The sequence below is a fragment of the Oncorhynchus mykiss genome, chromosome 6 (genome assembly GCF_013265735.2).
Source record: "Oncorhynchus mykiss isolate Arlee chromosome 6, USDA_OmykA_1.1, whole genome shotgun sequence".
In the NCBI taxonomy this organism is placed as follows: domain Eukaryota; kingdom Metazoa; phylum Chordata; class Actinopteri; order Salmoniformes; family Salmonidae; genus Oncorhynchus; species Oncorhynchus mykiss.
In genome coordinates, this window is record NC_048570.1 from 63860892 (window position 1) to 63878617 (window position 17726).

The following is a 17726-nucleotide window of genomic DNA, read 5'->3' on the forward strand; positions in this document are numbered from 1 at the left end:
TTTCACAGCGGTTTAGATTGTACAATGATTCTCTACACTATGCATTGCTAGTTTTGTCACAAACTGAAATTGAGTGAACTATTCTAATTTTAGCAAACAGGAAATGGCGGAGCGAATTTTTTTGGCATATTGCACCTTTAAAGAATCAATGTACATAATTAATTAAAATGACAACTGAAAAGCTAAAGAGGAATGCTTAGATAACATATGCAGAAAAATATACATAGAGATGGTGCCGACAGACATGGCAGCTCTGCTTCCAGCTCCTAAGCAACTTTGCAGTATCTAGTTTTTTTGTGTGTTATTTCTTACATTATTAGCCCACACATTTTGTGTTATTACATACAGACGGAAATAACTTTTGGATATCAGAGTGGCGGTACCTCACCAGCATTACAACCAGGAATACAACTTTCCAGAATTGGATTCCTTCGTTCGCACCTCCCAGGTGAATTTAACTTATCCCAGAGGCTGTTCCAATACGCTGCCGGCAGAGAGCGGTATTCGGAGTGGACTTCTAGTCTGACTCAGGAGGCATGCACACCATCCACCGCTTCCGAGTATATTACTCGCTAATGTTCAGTCTCTGGACAATAAAGTAGACAAGCTCAGGGCGAGGCTCTCCTTCCAGAGCGACATCAGCGACTGTAACATGCTCTGTTTCATGGAACCATGGCTCTCTCCGGATATACTGTCCCCGTTGTTAAAGCTGCCCTGTGCAACTCGGTCCAGGACTTCCTGATGGGCCGCCCCAGGTGGTGAAGGTAGGATACAACACCTCCACTTTGCTACTCCTCAACACAGGGGCCCCACAAGGGTGCATGCTCAGCCCCCTCCTGTACTCCCTGTACACCCATGACTGCGTGGCCACACACGGCTCCAACTCAATCATCAAGTTTGCAGATGACACAACAGTAGTATGCCTGATTACCAACAATGACGAGACAGCCTACAGGGAGGAGGTGAGGGCCCTGGCAGAGTGGTGCCAGGAAAATAACCTCTCCCTCAACATCAACAAAACAAAGCTGATCGTGGACTTCAGGAAACAGCAGAGGGAGCACGCCCCTATCCACATCAACAGTGGAGAAGGTAAAAATCTTCAAGTTAGTCGGCGTACACATCAGTGACGATCTGAAATGGTCCACCCACACAGACAGTGAAGAAGTTGCAACAGCGCCTCTTCAACCTCAGGAGATTTAATAAATTTGTCTTGGCCTCTAAGACCTTCACAAACTTTTACAGATGCACAATTGAGAGCATCCTGTCGGACTGTATCACCGCCTGGTGCGGCAACTGCACCGCCCGCAACCACAGGGCTCTCCAGAGGGTGGTGCGGTCTGCCCAACGTATCCCCGGGGGCACACTGCCTGCCCTCCAGGACACCTACAGCACCCGATGTCACAAAAAAAGATCCAAAAAAGATCATCAAGGACATCAACCACCCAAGCCACGGCCTGTTCACCCTGCTATCATCCAGAAGGCGAGGTCAGTAAAGGTGCATCAAAGCTGGGACAGAGAGACTGAAAAACAGATTCTATCTCAAGGTCATCAGACTGTAACTTCTTATGGCTTGGGGGCAGTATTTCGACATCTGGATGAGAAGCGTGCCAAAAGTAAACTGCCTGTTACTCAGGCCCAGAAGCTAGGATATGCATATAATTTGTAGATTTGGATAGAAAACACTCTAAAGTTTCCATAACTGTTAAAATAATGTCTGTGAGTATAACATAACTGATATGGCAGGTGAAAACCTGAGAAAAATCCATCCAGGAAGTGGGATTGTTTTGATGTGGGTACTTTTCAATTGAATGCCTATAGAGTATCTAAATGGTTAAGACCCAGATTGCAGTTCCGATGGCTTCCACTAGATGTTAACAGTCTTTAGACATGGTTTCAGGCTTGTTTTCTGAAAAATGAAGAAGAATGAGACCATTCTCTCAGTGGACTGAGGAAGAACGCAGAGCTGGTTTGCTCACGTGACCGATTGCGCGCCCTTCCCTGATTTTCCTTTCTATTGAAAATGCTATTGTCCGGTTGAAATATTATCGATTATTTAGACAATTGACAACCTGAGGAATAATTATAAACATAGTTTGACATGTTTCGACGAACTTTACTGGTACTATTAGGATGTATTCGTCTGCATGTTTTGACCACCTTTGAGCCTGTGGATTACTGAACAAAATGCGCCAACAAAACTGAGTTTTTGGGATATAAAGAGGGACTTATCGAACAAAACAAACATTGATTGTGTAGCTGGGAATCTTGTGGCCGCAACCATATGAAGATATTCAAAGGTAAGTGATTAATTTTATCGCTATTTCTGACTTTTGTAATTCCTTTACTTGGTTGTAAAATGTTTGTATGCTTTTGTAAGCGGGGCGCTGTGCTCAGATAATCGCATGGTATGCTTTTGCCATAAAGCCTTTTTGAAATCTGGATGAACAAGAAATTAATCTTTAAGCCGATGTATAACACTTGTATTTTTTATGAATGTTTATTATGACTATTTCTGTATTTTGAATTTGGCGCTCTGCAATTTCACCGGATGTTGTCGAGGTGGGTCGCTAGCGGAACGCCTGCGCCAGAAAGGTTAAATAGCCATCACTAGCGGGCTACCACCCGGTTACTCAATCCCGCACCTTAGAGGCTGCTGCCCTATGTACATAGACTAGAATCACTGGTCACTTTAATAATGTTTACATACTGCTTTACTCATCTCATATGTATATACTGTATTCTATTCCACTGTATTTTAGTCAATGCCACTCCGACATTGTTCCTCCTAATATTGATATATTTCTTAATTCCATTCTTTACTTTTAGATTTGTGTGCATTGTTGTGAATTGTTAGATATTACTACCCTGTTGGAGCTAGGAACACAAGCATTTCACTACACCCACAATAACATCTGGTAAATATGTGACCAATACAATTTGATTTGATTTTAGATATTTTTTTACATAAAATTAGACATAATGATTATGGCTCTAGATTGTTTCAGTTTAAAAAACAAACAAACAGGTGTTTAACATACGTTGTGCCCCCTCTAAAATAGTGGTTGCATGCTGCTGCTGAAATCCCACCCTGTCAGCATTTAATTACAGCAACATTGTGCAAGGCAATATCCACAATCTGATTATAGCTCCTCTCTGGTTGGGGAGGGGCTGCAATTTACATTTTGAACAGCAAATCAGATTGGATAATAGCTTAGAAAAACAAATATCTGATTCCAAAATTGGTAGCGGCAGAGTTTGAGTGATAGCCAAGAGGAACGTGTGAAGTGGTGGGGACTGAATCCTGCCTGGGCTGAACACCTCTAAGCAATTACGGTGGATATCCAACCGTGTGTCACTTACTCACTTTCACGGTTCCTCTCTACCAGGAGAGTAAAGAATACATTCATCAAAAAATAAGATTGTGTTTAGCCCCCAAAGAATCATATAGGCTGCAATCCCCTACTTCATTTGTACACAAGATGAATGTTCTATTAGACATTACGTAAAATAACATACTACACGTATGTACACAATGCAGAGACGAGCTAACCCAGACACACATACATACATGCACACTTCCGCAAACACACAAACATCAATGCACATGCACATCCACACAACTGCACGTGCGTACAAAAACACACACAAATACACACTGGACAGCAGTAGCCTACTTAATCACTGTGCTGTACCACATTAGAAGCAGTCACTGAACACTCCATTTTTCCTCCCTTCATTTATATCAAGGTCAGCAAGATAATGTCTGGTAAATAGGCTTTCAACCATCTGGGAAACAATGAGCTCTGTGCACGCTGTGAACGCAGCATGCCATGACCAATTTCACACACAAAGCCGCCCTATCTTATTGTATCAGAATGTCCCATTTAACAGAATGTCCTCTTCAATCTCTGTATTTTGCCTGCGTGCTTTAGGTAAATGTATATATAATTCAGCTATACTACTATGGTGACATGTTTTTCTATCAGCTGCAATAGTGATGTATTTCAAGTCGGGTTTCGGATGATTGCAAACTAGACAAGCAATCTAACACGGAACCTTATGGAAGATAGAAGGGTCCTATAGCCCTCAATGCCTGAGAGGCAGGGGGGTTTAATGCCCGTGCAGCACCCTGTAGGCTGCAGCTTTGATTGGATGTAAAAGAGAAAGCGGGGTTTTGGTCTTACCAAGCCTGCTCCATGACACGATGGGGCGGGGATATCCTGTAGCAACACATTCCAAGATGGCCGTCTGGTGAACGGTGAGAGTGAGGTTTTCAGGACCCACGAGGATCATGGGCTCTTTGTAAACAGAAGACTGGGAGACTGGGGGGAATAGGGGGGAGGGGGGGGGGGGGGGGGGGGAGTGACGCAAGCGTAAGTGTGCGAGAGCTTTATGGATTGCAACATTTAATTGGATTTCACCGTTGCCCATCATCTCCAGTGTGAGTATCTTGGCGTGAGGCTGTGTGAGATGATGCATGGCCACATATTTGTGCGGTGGGTGGGTATCCAGGGAAGGTGTGTATGTGTGTGTGTACATATGTATGTACGTAGGCGTATTGAGACCTGAGACGGTGAGGCGAGCCCCGGCACTGTGCTTTACTCCTGCACTGTTGTGGGCCACACAGCAGAACACACCACTATCCTCCTGACGCAGACCGGTGATCTGCAGAACACCAGTGGGGAGCAGGGTATACCTGACAGAGAGAAGGAATGGGAGGAGGGTGGGAGAGAGAGAGGGTGGGGGAGGGAGGGCAGAGAGAGAAAGGGAAAGAGAGAAAAAAAGAGAGGGGGAAGAGAGAGATAGAGGGAGAGAAAAAAAGAGAATCAAGGGAGTAGATCATTGTTTGCTTAATTAAGTGTGTTTACACGCGCAACGTAAACTTCATTTCAAACAGCTAGACAGACACAAGGGAGGCTACAGCACACTGGATACCAGGTGGAGAGGTTTGGCAGGGCAACAGTTAAGTGAAAGTTGTGAAGCTGCTACAGTGAATTTGCTTCTAGACAGACAGATTTTTGTGTGCAGGTACAGTGGACCTACAGTAGTTGGTAGGGACAGCTGAGGTGATTAACACAGAGGAACCCTACTTTACTGTACCTCTCATCCTTAGTGTCCACGGAGCGGCCATCTTTCTCCCAGCTGATGGCAGGCTCAGGCAGGCCGTGAATCTGGCACTGGAACCGCCCAACGCCCGCCTCCTCCGCACGCACTGACCGCGGCTGGACATGGAACTCTGCCATCGCTGGAGAGAGGGGAGATGCAGCGGTCAATTCAATGTTTGAAAACCTACGGAACATTTTCTTTTTTTTCCAGAGCATCTTTCATAAAGGCCTACATGTAAATATTGCTGCCATGTATAGTAACAGTGTACTACTGTCCTAAACTCAGTGGCACACCAAGCCAGTTAATCATAGCCAATTACCAGGGAGGTATTACCTACAGTTTATTCATCTTTTTATACCCATTCCCGCACTGGAAGGCAATTAACTTATTGTCCCCAAAAAAGATTTAAAAAAAGGAAATAACGGCTCCATCTTTCAGTGGAATGAGTCATAATCCAGTGGCTTTATCTAAAGCAACACTGGGCAGCTCTTAACCTTGAGCAGACACATTGCGATAAAATGAACCAAATGAGCAGAAGAGACAGCAGTCTGACTAGGGCAGGGAGCTGCCATGTGGTTAGGTAATTACCTGTGTTCTGCTGTCAGCAATCACTGTACAGGAAACCCTAGTGATCATTACCCCTAGTTCTAGGGGAAAGCCTGTGTTTGGATAATCTGGCCCTCATCAGTGACACAGTAAATGAAAGGTTCCTAGTTAGCCGTGACACTGAGTAAATCAGAGGCTCCTAGTTAGCTTCGGATCATACCCTATTTAAAAAAAAATATTTTTACCTTTATTTAACTAGGCAAATCAGTTGAGAACAAATTCCTATTTTCAATGACAGCCTAGGATCAGTGGGTTAACTGCCTTGTTCAGGAGTAGAACAACAGATTTTTACCTTGTCAGCCTAGGCTGACAGATTTTCACCTTGTCAGGGATTTGAATTTGCAACCTTTCAGTTACTAGTCCAATGCTCTAACCACTAGGCTACCTGCCGCCCCTATGCTATGCTAACAAACACAGCTGGGCTCAGAGAGAGAGAGAGAGACCGCTGACAACAAAGAGTAAAGAGTAAACACTGAACCACTGTAGTGAGTGCTCCATCAGGTGGGGAGGGACATTTATATACAAACAGTAGGGTTCTGGGGGAGAGTAATGACAGTGTGAGTGGTCAGGCCAGGGCTGCAGATGTACTGTAGTGATGTGGCCAAACAACGGACAATCAGCCAGATAGTCAGCCAGGACTAGGCAGGCACTTCGCTCCCTGAACTAGATCAATTAAGTCCAATTAGCTCCCTTACTGTGCCCAGTGATTAAACAGTATGGTCAAATAGAGGAAGGGGGCAGGTGAGAGAGGACAGTGATGTAGGGAAGGAAAGGGCCAGGTGGAAGAGGACAGAGATTTAGGGAAGGAAAGGGCCAGGTGGGAGAGGACAGAGATTTAGGGAAGGAAGGGGCCAGGTGGAAGAAGACAGTGATGTAGGGGAGGAAGGGGCATTTGAAATAATGCTATAATTTCACAAAATGTTACAACAACAGAGAGCACGCAGTTGTTCTCAGGGTGCTATTCTAACAGCAGCCTAGGCTAATAACAGACTAAGCTAACAGTAACCTAAGCTAACAGCAGACTAAGCTAACAGTAGCCTAGGCTAACAGCAGACTAAGCTAACAGCTGCCTAGGCTAACAGCAGACTAAGCTAACAGATGCCTAGGCTAACAGCAGACTAAGCTAACAGCTGCCTAGGCTAACAGCAGACTAAGCAAACAGTAGCCTAGGCTAACAGCAGACTAAGCTAACAGTAGCCTAGGCTAACAGCAGATTAGGCTAACAGCAGACTAGGCTAACAGCAGACTAAGCTAACAGCAGCCTAGGCTAACAGCAGACTAAGCTAACAGCTGCCTAGGCTAACAGCAGACTAGGCTAACAGCCGACTAAGCTAACAGTAGCCTAGGCTAACAGCAGAAGTGAAGGAGAAGTCTGATGTTCGCCATCATTCTGTTCAACTGATTATGTTAACAAAAACGTTTTCTGGTGAGTGTTTTGCATTGATTAGTGTCAGTCTTGTGGACCGCCTGTAGGTTAATCACTATTTGAATGCGGGGGAAATAGCACACCGTTGTCTGGGCTACATGCGCTAGGCTAGTAGAATGCCTAGAATGCTTTCATGTAAAACGCAACCCATAACCCATTGTCCATGAGAGAGAAAATTAGTTTAAAATAAAAAAATCACTTTGTGCGTCCTCAGAACTGTAGACTACATTTCCAGTGGGCAACTGTAAACAATGCACTGTCAAAGCCACGTGAGGTCTGAAACAGCAGTAGCTGAATGCACCGTACATAAACACTACATTCTACAGTTTGTTGTTTTATTAAATTAAGCATTTCAAATGTCATGGTATATCCTTGTGTGTAACAATATAACATGGACAATTTAATTTAATTTAAACAACTCTTTTTAAATAGGCGACCCCAAAAAAATAAAAAAAATAAATGAATAATGTCATAAGTGTTTGAATACTCAGTATTCAGATATCCGGATATTTGATTAACCGCGCTCATCCCTAATGTAGGGTAGACATTACTCACATGGATATAGGAGAATAGTATGAGAAGTGATGCATATAATGTATAGCCTAGATTGCATCATATAGGATCCCTTCCAATTCCATCTGATTGAATGATTATACAGTGATGTAGCCTACTGTATAGTGCTTTCAAAAATGCTACATGGTGAGATTCAATATCAAAACCTTTGAAGGTCTCCTGTATCCTCATGCGCTTCAAAGACCCCAATACAACCTTACTTAATGGAACTGACAGTCCAGTCTGGCTTACTCCAATTGTTAACACATACTGTATCAGTGTATCAGTGTGAAGCAAACCTCCCCAGAATGACAACACACATAGCCACAGTGAATTGGTTGATCTCCATAGGTGTAAATTGACATTTGGGGCGATCTCGCTTTATACATGTAAAATATATGTTTTTTTTATTTCACCAGGTAGGCCAGTTGAGAACAAGTTCTTATTATCAATGACAGCCTAGGAACAGGTGGGTTAACTGCCTTATTCAGGGCAGAATGACAGATTTGTACCTTGTCGGCTCGGGGATTTGAGCTTGCAACCTTTCGGTTACTAGTTCAATGCTATAACCACTAGGCTACGCTGCTGATGCTTAATATGAGTCTGGAAGGAGAGTTTACAGTCTAGCCAAACACCTAGGTATTTATAGTTGTCCACATATTCTAAGTCAGAACCGTCCAGAGTAGTGATGCTAGGCGGGCGGGCAGGTGCGGGCAGCGATCGGTTGAAGAGCATGCATTTAGTTTCACTAGCATTTAAAAGCAGTTGGAGGGCACGGAAGGAGTGTTGTATGGCATTAAAGCTTGTTTGGAGGTTTGTTAACATAGTGTCCAAAGAAAGGCCAGATGTATAAAGAATGGTGTCGTCTGCATAGAGGTGGATCAAAGAATCACCCGCAGCAAGAGCGACATCGTTGATATATACAGAGAAAAGAGTTGGCCCGAGAATTGAACCCTGTGGCACCTCCACAGAGACTGCCAGAGGTCCGGACAACAGGCCCTCCAATTTAACACACTGAACTCTATCTGAGAAGTAGTTAGTGAACCAGGCAAGGCAGTCATTAGAGAAACCAAGGCTGTTGAGTCTGCCGATAAGAATACGGTGATTGACAGTGTCGAAAGCCTTGGCTAGGTCGATGAAAAGACGGCTGCACAGTGCTGTTTTTTATCGATGGTGGTTATGATATCGTTTAGGACCTTGGGTGTGGCTGAAGTGGACACGTGACCAGCTCGGAAACCAGATTGCATAGCGGAGAAGGTACGGTGGGATTCTAAATGGTCAGTGATCTGTTTGTTCACTTGGCTTTCGAAGACTTTAGAAAGGCAGGTCAGGATGGATTTAGGTCTGTAAATAACAGAACATACTGTAGGTTTATGCTTCAAACAACGTTATCTATGGAAGAGAACATGGCAGAATCCACAAAAACACCTGTGCAGATACATCCATAATGTGTGCTTCCTCATTCAGCAGCTGCATTTCACATATCAGCTCCCTGTGGAACAAAGCAGTGATGTGGGCTTGGTGCTGTGATGTGGGGGGTGGGGCATGCAACACAAACTCAATTAGAAAGAGGCCTGTCTTTTTCTCAGCTCTCCCACCATCTTCAAGACAAGTGCACTTATTTAAATGTCAACCATAATTAACTTGGACCAAGCAGGACTTATCTGAACACTCTTAGCATAACAAGAGGCCTAGACCCCCTCCTTGCTCTGTTCCTCTGTTCTTTTTCAACTGGTAAATGTATTTAAGTTAAGCTAGAACCCCGCGCGGCTCTACGGATCCCACAGAAAGCTCGCTATGTCCGGAGCGGATCAGCCTTCACACAGTCGTTTTTGTAGCGTGTTGTTTTTGTTAGCCCCAATTCCCAAAAAAACAAAGGCGGAGGGAGGGAGTTAGTAAAAAGAGAAAAAAGTCCGAACTGAAATGAGGCCTAGGAGATGGATGTATAGAGACCACCGTTCTGATTAAAATTTTACCAAGCTCATTTAGAATTCCTCCAACCGTGGCTGCTTGCTCTTCAGAGGTTACATACAATAAAGGACAGGAAGAAATAAACCTCCTGTAAAGCCCTACACCTATTTTAGTAGCCTAATATTTCTTAATTACCACCAGTACTAAAATTATATTATTACTTTGCCTCTGACACTCTTATTCAGCCTGATAAATGTACTGTACAGGCGGTCAGTTTCTGTTTTGTATTCCCATACACATTATACATTTAAACAGCAAATTTTTTAACTGAGGCATTTTAGGATTATTGCCTCTCTCAAGGACCCAACTAAAATATCCTCATCTGGGATTAGCAACCTTGTGTGGCCATAAAGAGATTTTCCTAACCTCCTCCAATTGGCGATCTTCGTGGTCAATATTCGTGGGTATATAAAAAAAAAACATTGAACACAATCATGGTACCAATGATTGCTTTTATTTCATCAGATGTATATCCTTGAACCACTTACTTTAAAACCACACACAGATGAAGTTAAAAGGATAATTGAGTTGCTCATTTAATTGCTAATTTAAACTACTCCATGACGGGGGGCCAGCACTGAGCTAGCCTGCAAAGTCACTTTCTAGAGGAGCTCAAACAGCGCATGTGATGTTTCCAAAAACTCTTCCATGTAGCAAAATGGTGACAGGCTGAAACGACACTTTCTGATCTTCAAATGCGCCACTGAGCATTCTCATAGGAAACAATGGGGTGACGTCATCAATGGCTTCGTCCTTTCTTTTTTTTACAGTCTATGAGAATCACGTCCCAGTGACAGGCTCTGGGATTAAAACACTGTCAACCCCCTGTGGCTTTACCTTAAAATTACCATATCCAGCAGCACAGCTCTGAGCAGAGCCCCTCATTTACTGTAACTAGTATACCCTATATCATAATTATCAAATCAAAATCAAATCAAATTGTATTTGTCAAATGCTTCGAAAACAACAGGTGTAGACTAACATTGAAATGCTTACCTACGAGCCCTTCCCAAAAATGCAGAGAGACAAATCGAAAAATAATAGAACAATTATTACACAAGGAATAAATACAGAATGAGTAACAATAACTTGCCTATTATATAAATATAAGCAGTGGCCACTGTAATCTAGAGCGCTATCAGACGGTACGAGTGTCAGCAGAGGCTCCTGTGTAGAGAATTGATTTAAGGGGAGCCTGGAGGCCGTGTGGAGGTGGTGATACATTACGTGTATTGGAACAGTCAGCCAAGGGAGCTTAGTGAACAGAACACCATGTACAGAAACAGAGAGAGAGGACTGAGCACATCACTGATGTGATTAAAGCAGCTCCCTTTCTTTTCACACATGTATTCACAAGCAAGTACGCACGCATACACCGATTACACGCTGCTGTTTGTGCGCAGTCCATGGCCAACGCTGTCACAGGCAAACAGAGGACACCGAGGCAAAAAGAGAGTGGGCAAAGAAAACAACGAGAAAAAGAGGGACGATCACCTCCTTAAAAGAGCGTTCATTCTGTTGCATCTGTGCCAAGTAGTCATCATGTCTCCTGATCTGGCTGTTGTGTGTCCCCGTAGACACGATCACCCCCCCCCCCCCCCCCCCCCCCCCCAAAGGGTTCCTGCCCTCAACCCTCATGCATATAACATGGCGCGCTGCACATAGAGAGAGAGAAAGAGAAAGAGAGAGAGAGAGAGAGAGAGAGAGAGAGAGAGAGAAAGAGAGAGAGAGCGAGATAGAGAAAGAGAAAGAGAGAGAGAGAGAGAGAGAGAGAGAGAAAGAGGCTCACACCTCCGCTCTGCTCCACACTGCCCGCTGCCATCACAGGAACACAGCCTGCTACAAATCCACACTGACACACAGCCCGGCCACACAGAAACACATAGACGAGAGACACATGCAGTATTTATACACAACAGAACAACACGGCTCGGAGGATTAGTATAAACGTGGCTATATAAAACACAAACACACACACACACAGGTTGATCAGTGGTAAGTCAGCGTGGCAGAAGGCAGGCAGTAGCGGCGCTCCAGTCAGCAGTAGACTTGTTTTTATAACCCTTTTTATGATTCCTCATAGAGTGTTACTCTGGCAAGTGTTCAGAAACCCTAAGACATTTTAACAGATCGTCCGTTCCCAGCACGGAGCCACAGTGTAAATTAAGCAGATCTAATTACGGGGATAGAAGGCTGAGAGAGGACAGAGATCCATCCATTAAGGAGTGCAGGGGGAGATGAACGTGATGCTTGGATGCAGCCGGTTTCACAATGACAATCACCACAGGAGTGTGAACACTGAGAAAGTGACATCGAGAACAAATCAGCGAGGTCCCACAGACCCTCTATTTATGACACAGTTGCAGAGTGGGTCCAACCTCTCATTTTATCTCAGCCAGGTAGGGACTCCCCTCGACCCTCAGATTCCTGGAAGAGCCCAAAGGGCTTTTTATGACGTTCCACCAAATACCACAAAACCTGCTCAATGTCAAATGTGATCCAACAATTTCACATGGACTAATTGACACAGATACAGACCAACAGACAGTCAATAATGAAAATAGCCCAGACGGAGAGAGCTCTTAACAGTCAAAACACATTTATGTGACAACTACATGGGCAGTAAAATATAAAATTCCACCTATATGATATGATAAGACACTTCACAGGTTATACAGTGTCTCTGTGATGTACAGTACCGCCCTGTCACGCCCTGACCTTAGAGATCCTTTAAATGCTCTATTTGGTAGGTCAGGGTGTGACTAGGGTGGGAAATCTATGTTTATATTTCTTTGTTGGCCGAGTATGGTTCCCAATCAGAGGCAGCTTTCTATCGTTGTCTCTGATTGGGGATCAAACTTAGGCAGCCATTTTTCCCACCTTCTGTTGTGGGACCTTGTCTTTTTGTGTTGCATGTGTTGCACTCCTACCTTTACGTTCGTTGAGTTGTTTATTGTGTTTGGTGGAACATTTAATATTAAAGAAAATGTACGCCTACCACACTGCACCTTGGTCTTCATGTAACGACGAACGTAACAGGCACACCTACTCATTCAAGGGTTTTTCTTTATTTTTACTATTATTCTACATTGTAGAATAATAGTGAAGACATCCAAACTATGAAATAACACATATGGAATCATGTAGTAACCAAAAAAGTATTAAACAAATCAAAATATATTTTATATTTGAGATTCTTCAAAGTAGCCACCCTGTGTCTTGATGATTCTATATGTGTTACTTCATAGTTTTGATGTCTTCCCTATTATTTTACAATGTAGAACATTGTCAAATTAAAGAAAAACCCTTGAATGAGTGGGATTGTCTAAACTTTTGACTGGTACTGCGTGTTTCCCCTGGATTGGATGGGATGAGCCGTCCTGATTCATTGATATGACAGAGTTAACGGTGCCAGAAGAGAGACACACGTCGCTCCCCAGCACTCTCAAACCTCCAGCCTTCCAAGTTGTGAGGCTCCATTGAACTCCCATGTTATAATGTTATTGTCCCCCCAACACTCCCCCACCTACCACCCCCACCTCCACTCCCACCTCCCATCCCATTCCACCCCCACCACCTCAAACCCTCTGGGCTCCCTCAGGCTCATGGGATCATCAGGCAGGGAGGGCACCCATTGTTCTAGCACTAAAACCTCTTGCTCCTCTCCTCTCCTCCCAGTAAACCAGTATAATGGTAATGGTGGCCATAAATCATGCAGATGGTATATGATGCAAATCCAGCGTGGAGAGTCACTGCTTCAACATGCTTTAAATAGACAACCTGAAATAGCATTTTAGGCGCAGGAACTCTAGAGATAGCATTTGAATGCAGATGTGCTGTTTTATCGGCCCTAGACCCTCCTACCCTCCACCCTGAACGCCGCACCCTTGTGATTACTCTGCTGGTCTGTGGCGTGTGTTAATCTCACCGGGGGGGGGGGCCTTGTATTGATGCTCTATACTGTACTTTGTCTTCTCCTGGCACTGCATCCCATTTTCTTCTTTTAACGCATTAGTCCATAAACGGTGGGACACGGCAGCTTTTGCGTAAGCACACGCATCCCTCACCCTCACTGTCTCAGGGCTGGGGGCAGCCAGGCTCCTCCCACATACTTCGCAGTAGATAAGAGGCTGAGGGTGAAGACCCAATGACACGTATCGTACACGCACACACACACACACACACACACACACACACACACACACACACACACACACACACACACACACACACACACACACACACACACACACACACACACACACACACCTACTATCTCAGCCCAGAGGTGCTGTCTGCATCTCATTCCATGGTGCTGTACTTATCTAAGACTGGACCCTCTGATACTGATAGTCACCATGGTAACTACTTTCTTGACTTCCTGGCTAGAAGGAGATTCACTCTGTATTTTACTCATCCTATCAGTCTACGGTACAGGGCCAATGTGAGTCACTGTCACCTCTCTGTCATTCAGATCAAGTACAACCCAATTTTTCAGCTCAAGTAAAACCCCTTTCCCTATAACATCTGTAATGTGTTTTACAATTGGATTTGGTTCCTTGCTGTATGTGGCTAGTCTGAACCGTGCTTCCTCTAGCCGATTGACGGTGATGCACCTTATTGAGAGGCGCCGTCTGTCCTAAATACAGTTATATTGATGGATTTGCTGGAGCGGGCGCAGTGCACACTATGCTAAATAAAGTTAGATGGATGGGTGTCATTAAACCTGTCATACAGGGACATGGTGCAGGTAGCAGCAGCGTCAGATACACTCACTACTGATCTATGGCAGGGCCACCAAAACACACCAGATCTCCTCCCATAGACTCACTGCTGATCTATGGCAGGGCCACCAAAACACACCAGATCTCCTCCCATAGACTCACTGCTGATATATGGCAGGGCCACCAAAACACACCAGATCTCCTCCCATAGACTCACTGCTGATCTATGGCAGGGCCACCAAAACACTCCAGATCTCCTCCCATAGACTCACTGCTGATCTATGGCAGGGCCACCAAAACACTCCAGATCTCCTCCCATAGACTCACTGCTGATATATGGCAGGGCCACCAAAACACACCAGATCTCCTCCCATAGACTCACTGCTGATCTATGGTAGGGCCACCAAAACACACCAGATCTCCTCCCATAGACTCACTACTGATCTATGGTAGAGCCACCAAAAAACGCCATATCTCCTCCCATAGAGTCACTGCTGATCTATGGCAGGGCCACCAAAACACACCAGATCTCCTCCCATAGACTCACTGCTGATCTATGGCAGGGCCACCAAAACACTCCAGATCTCCTCCCATAGACTCACTGCTGATCTATGGCAGGGCCACCAAAACACACCAGATCTCCTCCCATAGACTCACTGCTGATCTATGGCAGGGCCACCAAAACACACCAGATCTCCTCCCATAGACTCACTACTGATCTATGGTAGGGCCACCAAAACACACCAGATCTCCTCCCATAAACTCATTTCTGATCTATGGTAGGGCCACCAAAACACACAAGATCTCCCATAGACTCACTACTGATCTATGGCAGGGCCACCAAAACACTCCAGATCTCCTCCCATAAACTCATTTCTGATCTATGGTAGGGCCACCAAAACACACAAGATCTCCCATAGACTCACTACTGATCTATGGTAGGGCCACCAAAACACACCAGATCTCCTCCCATAGACTCACTACTGATCTATGGTAGAGCCACCAAAACACGCCAGATCTCCTCCCATAGATTCACTGCTGATCTATGGCAGGGCCACCAAAACACACCAGATCTCCTCCCATAGACTCACTACTGATCTATGGCAGGGCCACCAAAACACACCAGATCTCCTCCCATAGACTCACTGCTGATATATGGCAGGGCCACCAAAACACTCCAGATCTCCTCCCATAAACTCATTTCTGATCTATGGTAGGGCCACCAAAACACACAAGATCTCCCATAGACTCACTACTGATCTATGGTAGGGCCACCAAAACACACCAGATCTCCTCCCATAGACTCACTACTGATCTATGGTAGAGCCACCAAAACACGCCAGATCTCCTCCCATAGATTCACTGCTGATCTATGGCAGGGCCACCAAAACACACCAGATCTCCTCCCATAGACTCACTGCTGATCTATGGTAGGGCCACCAAAACACACAAGATCTCCCATAGACTCACTACTGATCTATGGCAGGGCCACCAAAACACACCAGATCTCCTCCCATAGACTCACTGCTGATATATGGCAGGGCCACCAAAACACACCAGATCTCCTCCCATAGACTCACTGCTGATCTATGGCAGGGCCACCAAAACACTCCAGATCTCCTCCCATAGACTCACTGCTGATCTATGGCAGGGCCACCAAAACACTCCAGATCTCCTCCCATAGACTCACTACTGATCTATGGCAGGGCCACCAAAACACACCAGATCTCCTCCCATAGATTCACTGCTGATCTATGGCAGGGCCACCAAAACACTCCAGATCTCCTCCTAGTCTATATCTACCGAGGAGTCTATTTATAGTCTGTTTCAACTAGTCTACTTCTCCCTAAGCACAACCAAATATGTTGCTGATTAGACCTCTTCATAAAAGACAACCTCAATAGCCACACAGTCGCAAGGCCGTGGGTATACACACCAAAGGCTTTGTGTTTGTGTGTGAAGGGTTAGTGTATATTCATCCTTCTGTAGACGCCGTTGAACAGAAGAAGAGGCCAGCGATGCTCTTCTCTTGTTAAGGATCTCTGGTGTCATAGCTTTATGTGAACATAAAGGCATGGTGGTGACTGAAGGACAAAAATGCCACCGCCACAGGGCAGCTAATTAGCGCATTATTGGGACTACAGGTCTTTGAAAAGGACATATAAAGATAAAACCTTTTTCATATTGTTAACAGCAACTGTGGCTGAGGCCTCAGAGCACTCTGTGTTAGTATCCAGAGCTATACATTAGTAGCTGGAAGAGAGGAAGATAGCGAGGTCATTAGGAGACAACCATAAAAGCTTTGTTCTGATGAAATGGAGCCAGCCAGAGAGGCTGCTGGGAAAGCCCTGTCACTCATTATGTAACCTAACGTAGCAGATGTAAAAATACATCTGTTTTTCAGGGGAAATGGAAGTTAGGTTGAAAATACTGTATCCTTGAAAACCAGAAACATTTGCTTTCTGACGACCCCATGGAGAGTGTTCTGCCTGTTGTAGTGAAGTGAGGCGTTGGCCCCTCTAGCCATCCCTGAGCCCCACAGCAGCCACGGCCCCAACCCTAAGCGAAGAGGAGGCCCTTCTCTCTCTCTCTCTCTCTCTCTCTCTCTCTCTCTCTCTCTCTCTCTCCCTACCTCTCTCTCTCTCTCTCTCACCTAACACCGAGCCTCTCTACATACATCAGCATGCAGGCCTAATTAAAGTGGGGCCCATTAAAACATAACAGATGCTGAAAATTAAGAGATTTTTTAAATGACTGCGACAGAAAGGACAGGGGAGGGGAGGAGAAAAGCGAGGGAGGTAGATAATAAGAAAAAAAGAAGGACAGAAAGAAAATAGGCGGGCGCACGCAAAGTTGCATACCATTACAAATTAATTAGCAGCGTTTTTCCACTGTTGATGCAGTCATTCTTAATATTTTGTGCATGTCATTAGTAGATGTTTACGGGCGCTGTGCGCAAAATGCAACAAAAGGCGAGCCTTGATGTGCGAGAATAAAAAACCCCAGAGAGGGCTGTTTGTTTTAATAATTGATTGGCCAGAGATATGCATGCTCATTAAGTCACTTCAAACACCGCAGTTAACAATCACACAGACCATATGAGTGGCAGGGACAAACATGCTTAGAGTGGGCTGAGGCAACCCTCACCATGGCCCAGCTCTCGCTGTGTGTGTATGTTTGTGTGTGTGGCAACAGGAGCCCCTGTCTTCCCAGGCTGAATCCCCTCAACCTGCCTGTCACCCACAACACAGAACAGTACGGCAGAACAGAACACATCTGAATACAACAGAGTAGACCAGACCAGAGGCTCAACAGTTCTCAGAAAACTAGGCCGCTGCCAC

General features: G+C 44.9%; 1 protein-coding gene across 1 annotated transcript in view; it reads right to left on the bottom strand.

Annotated features, from left to right (window-relative positions):
* igdcc3 (immunoglobulin superfamily, DCC subclass, member 3) overlaps positions 1 to 17726 on the bottom strand; it is a 121044-nt gene that overhangs the window by 37005 nt on the left and 66313 nt on the right. The window contains exons 3-5 of the mRNA XM_021607201.2: positions 5101 to 5245; positions 4566 to 4696; positions 4185 to 4322 (exon numbers count right to left, since the gene is read on the bottom strand). Of these exons, the coding sequence (XP_021462876.1) occupies positions 4185 to 4322; positions 4566 to 4696; positions 5101 to 5245 (414 nt within the window). The remainder of the gene's footprint in view (positions 1 to 4184; positions 4323 to 4565; positions 4697 to 5100; positions 5246 to 17726) is intronic.